General features: G+C 31.7%; 1 protein-coding gene across 1 annotated transcript in view; it reads right to left on the bottom strand.

Moving 5' to 3' along the window:
- Positions 1-514: 514 nt before the first annotated feature.
- The window catches only part of TMEM65 (transmembrane protein 65), a 48,195-nt gene continuing 43,720 nt past the window's right edge, over positions 515-4,989 (bottom strand). Inside the window, exon 7 of the mRNA XM_011360788.2 lies at positions 515-3,205. Within this exon, the coding sequence (XP_011359090.1) occupies positions 3,104-3,205 (102 nt within the window). The 3' untranslated portion in view covers positions 515-3,103. The remainder of the gene's footprint in view (positions 3,206-4,989) is intronic.

A 4,989-nucleotide genomic window follows, 5' to 3' on the forward strand; every position in this document is an offset into this window, starting at 1 on the left:
TATCCATGAAAATGATGCTTAGCCCAGTAAGAAAAAGATCACATTTAATACACTTTTTTAAGATGGCAAGAAAATATAATTCTAAAATTAGATTTACTTCAAAATGGTTTAGACAAACTTTTGTTGTAAAACATACACTTCCATTATCTTCGAGGTTCACCTTCCAGAGAAAAGGAGTAAAGTAACTGAGGCATTATTATATAGAAGGTTTAGACAGCTCTGCTATAAATACCTATCAGTGTAATTTATGCCAATCTCTTTATGGACAGCTTTTTTTGGCATCCTATTAAAGATTAAATTATCCCAATGTGGGATCATTCCTCTCTCATAATCTGTAATGTTGTATCTCAAGTGTGGACTTCAGTGAGATGGTAGAGTTCCATTTTACTGTCTCAGTGACACTGCTAATGCCCTGTAACGAATCTGCATCTATTAATCTTATTTCCTTTAGTGACACAATAACCAGGGCCTTCCAAGATTAGGAAGAAAATCAAATTTCAAAATCAAAACCACATTCCAAATTTCTTAAAAGATTTTTTTTTGTTGTTCAATTCTTTTGTAAAAACATTGGTCACCATTTAACATACAGTGGCAACAAAACGCACCCAATTTACATGCATCAACATGTCAATAAATCATAATACACGAAAAACATAAATTTCAAACGAACAGTATGCACATAACTCATGTTGCATTTAACCACGGTAATAGTGCTGCCAATAAAGAAATAGCTAATATGAGAAATAAGAATTCCAGTTTCAATCTGAAATAAGTTTCTTTGTGAAAAGTAACAAAATAATCGACTGTATGACGTAATTATCTTTAAGGAACAACTTTTCAGAAATCACTTTGTGCAAATCATCATATTAGTGTAGAATAAGATCTTGAAAAAATGTGTACCTTAGGTTAAGGACAAAAGGGCTTTATTATTTCTTGAAAAGTAATTACCTGAATGATGAAAATTTTTATTGTGTCTATAAATTAAAATATCTTTCAATATGAAGGTTTGAATTTCCATATTTTGACATCTTAAATAATTCTGCAGATGTTAAGCCAAACTGAAAGATTCTGTAGGACTGGGTTATTTTCAACAGCAAAAAACAAAAACAAAACAAAACAAACCAATAATCAAAAGCCCTTTCTAAACTCACAGGCAAGTCTCTGGATATGGGATTTAATTAATAAGAAAATTTAAGCACCACAATAAAATGCTTTTTTAGAAAACAGAAAGGACTGGCAATATATAAGTTAGGGACAAAAGCGCATAAACATTTACAAAAATCTTTTAATAAGCACTCTAATCTTCTCATCTGAAATAATAAAAATAATTTTTTGGTGTGTGTGGTATTATGTGGAAGATACAAACCACAATCCTGTTTATGATAGCAAATTCTATGATTCTAATTTGACCAATCAAGACTGTGTCATATTTTACACAATAAGAATCGCATATATTTATTTCTATAGTTTATGACTTATTTACTTATTTCTCTCAAAAATCTATAATTAAAGGATAGCACTAAATTACTTTGAAGTGCACAGAAGAGAATTTATGACAAATTGCCTTGTGGGGAAAAACAGCTCCTCTAAAAATAAGAGCTCGAAGTAAATACATGCAAATAAAACTTCCAAATGAGGTAGCTGTGAAGACAGCCATCTTGTAAGTTTCCCTTCTTTTGCATCTATTTACCAATGATTGCAGTGACCCAAAGTGTAATTTTAATTTCAGTTTTTCTCCTCCATAATGTGTTTAATTACTCTTACAAACAAGTAAGAGTAATTTTTTAGCATGTGTAACAGGCCACATGCTAAAAATCTTTAAGGGTTCATAAAATTAAAATTTATGATTCATACATGGTTAACTTAAATCAGATATACAAGACTGGAAATAAGTAACTTTAACCTAGAATATGATTTAAACACCACAAAAGAAGAAAAATGATCAAAAAAGGAGAGGATTTCAACTCATGTAACTTTTGACTACTAGACTATCTACAGCAAAAAGCAAAATATAAAATATTTAGTTTTCACCTCAAAAGAAGTTATCCAGAAATAAAATTCACTAAACAAGCTATAATGGCATCAGGATTATAAGTACTCAGACTCATTCACTTCAGTCGAGAAGACACTTTGGGGGAAAAAACTCCTTCCCAAACAATATAATTTATATCTCATTAACCTTATAAACATCACTTCAACTTTACCACTTATACCATAAACTTTCTTGACAGTTCTCATTTTCTATTTCTCAAACAAAAATTTTTTTTAGCCTCTTCATTTCCAAGTGTCATGTCAAACCCCTAAGTTAACCCAATTCCACAATCTCCATTAAAAATACCCTAAAATAATCATTTTCTTCCTCTCAGGAACCACGTAATTATTCAAAATGGATACATTAAAAGTTAAAACCTCAATTATAAATAATACACTTAACATACATGGTTTTATGTAGTAGGGAGACCACATAATTGCTCATTCTGATGAACCTTTGGTTCTTGAAATAGTAAAGTCATAAAATGAAAATGAGTAATAGAGACTTAAAATACTTAAAGTTTGCATCCAATTTGAATAGATATGGGAGTTAAAAAAATGTGTGCAATTACATGATTGTGAATGTTTACTGTGAAACAGTACAAAATTCATTGCCAAAAGGATAGTAAAAAAATCTTCAACTGACATTAGACATCCTAAGTAATTTGGAAAAATCTTAAGATTGAATTGTAACTATAGGGAACAACAGAAATGCTTTCATGCAAGTACACATGTTAAGTAACAAATAAGCAAACCCCAAGTCATTACAGTACATCAATGACTGACACTTTAAGTAATATTTTGATATATAAAGAAAGAGAAGGAAAAGGTAGAATGTTGACTGCCACTGATGAAAAAGCATTTCAACAATTTACACTTAATGATAAACAGTTTTTTTAAAAAGATGTCCTAAGAAAACCAAGCCACAATAAGTTAGTGTTTTCCATAATACATGCTGAATTATTTGATCCCATATCTATACACTGTTACTGTCTTAATTCCTAAATGTTGTGACAGCATATTTAATAATTGAGGTACATTAGTTTACATTTTTATAGGTTCTCTAAGAGGGTTAATTTTTCTTTTCCAGTTTTTCATCTTCTTCACCTACTCCCAAGAAAATCAAAGGAAACATTCCTAGAATGCAGCCAATAGTCACCCCAACAGCTTTGCCCTAAGGAAACAAAAGAAAACATTTTTTGAAAGTTATTTTATCCCTGTAAGTGGAATCCTTGCTTAAGTATCTATGATGAACACTTACTATGTACTATAAAATTCAACTGTGACTGCATTTCTTTTGATCACAGTAACTTAAATATGAAAATAAGCTACAAAAAGGGTCTAGAACAAATGATAAAGTTCAAAGCAAACAGGAAGTTTTTATCAAATTGCTATAAAAATAATATTAAAAAATGCTCAAGTAGAAAAACACTTTTTAAAAATTGTACATATATTTTAACATCAAAAGATGTTAAATATAGGCAAAAACCTGACCTAGATTCTTATTTTGACCTTGTAACATTTGCACTTATTTATGTACATTCACAGAGACTATATTCTACTTTAGATTCCTGACTTCCCATAGACATGAAATGATCACTGCTAATAGATTCCACTTCCTCTTCCCACCCAGAATGCCTGCTACGACCATCCATAGAAACCAAAGCTTTCCTCCCCCTCACTTTAGGAATGCCAGTCATTGAATTCCAACCCTGTTATCTCCATGGGGCATAAAGTCAACAGGGCAGGGAGGGAGGAAAGAAGTGTGATACCTTTCTCTGGCTCCCTGATACAGGACCTGAAACATATTTCCCATTGTAAAAATGGTTACTTACATATTATTATCAGATTTTATGATACGAGGCCCTATAGTTAACTACACTGAGGCTAACCAGAGAACTTGAGTACATCTGCAATATTGTTTTTCAAGAAAATATTTTCAGAGTTTCAAACAACCGAATTACAAATGAAGTTTTAAAATACAACTTATGTCAGTTAGAACCTACATGTGCACTGGCATACTTTCTATTAAAGGTAAATTTCCGAGTTAGCTTATGTCATAACTAGAAGGTGGATGATTAACTTCAATTACTTCATGCTATTTATAACCAAATGTTATGTTACAGAATAGATTTGATCGTAATATAAAACAAACAATCAACAAATAAGGAATAGAATGCATATGCCTTGGGGTTATTTAGCAAAACACACATACACACACACACATACACACTGGTTTAGTAATTGAGGTGCTTTTGTTATACAAAAGGGGAAATGGACCTGCGTATAATATTGAGAGAAAACAAAATTATCAATTGCGTGAGAAGAAGAGACCCCAGGAAAATAATCTTCTCTTGATACCAACAATAGTGCTAACACATTAAACCAAATTGCTAGAATGTTAGAATATCCTTATTCCTCAACAACTCTGGCTGATATCAGCTAGCTAGTCTCACTTCAATTTACCTGGAATATGGATACATATACATGTAATTTTACACAGCAACAGATAGGTGCAAGGTGGAAGCTGAGAGTCTGCATTTCTAACAGGTTCCCAGGTAATACCGATTCTCCTGGTCTGGCAACACACTTTGAGAACCACTGCCCTATACAACAATCTTTTCCCATGGTTTTAACTATCATCAACCTTTCCAGTGAGGCCTGCAGTGACCCTCTATTTAATACTGCAGTCTGTCTCTATCCTAGCACTCCCAACCTCTTTTACCCTGCATGGCTTTCTTTTTTTCTTTAATTCCTATAACACTTGCAAACTTCTAATATACTAAATATTTCATTTGTCAGATTTTTTAAGTGTTTCTTTCCCCCATGCTAGAAAGTAAGATCCACTAGAAAAAATGATCTTGTTTTGTTAACCAATATAATAAAAACTCCTAGATCTGTACCTTGCATATAGTAGGCAAACAATAAATATTTGTTAAATGAATGAATGATAACACC

The sequence above is a fragment of the Pteropus vampyrus genome, unplaced genomic scaffold, assembly GCF_000151845.1.
Source record: "Pteropus vampyrus isolate Shadow unplaced genomic scaffold, Pvam_2.0 Scaffold59, whole genome shotgun sequence".
NCBI classification, from domain to species: Eukaryota; Metazoa; Chordata; class Mammalia; order Chiroptera; family Pteropodidae; genus Pteropus; species Pteropus vampyrus.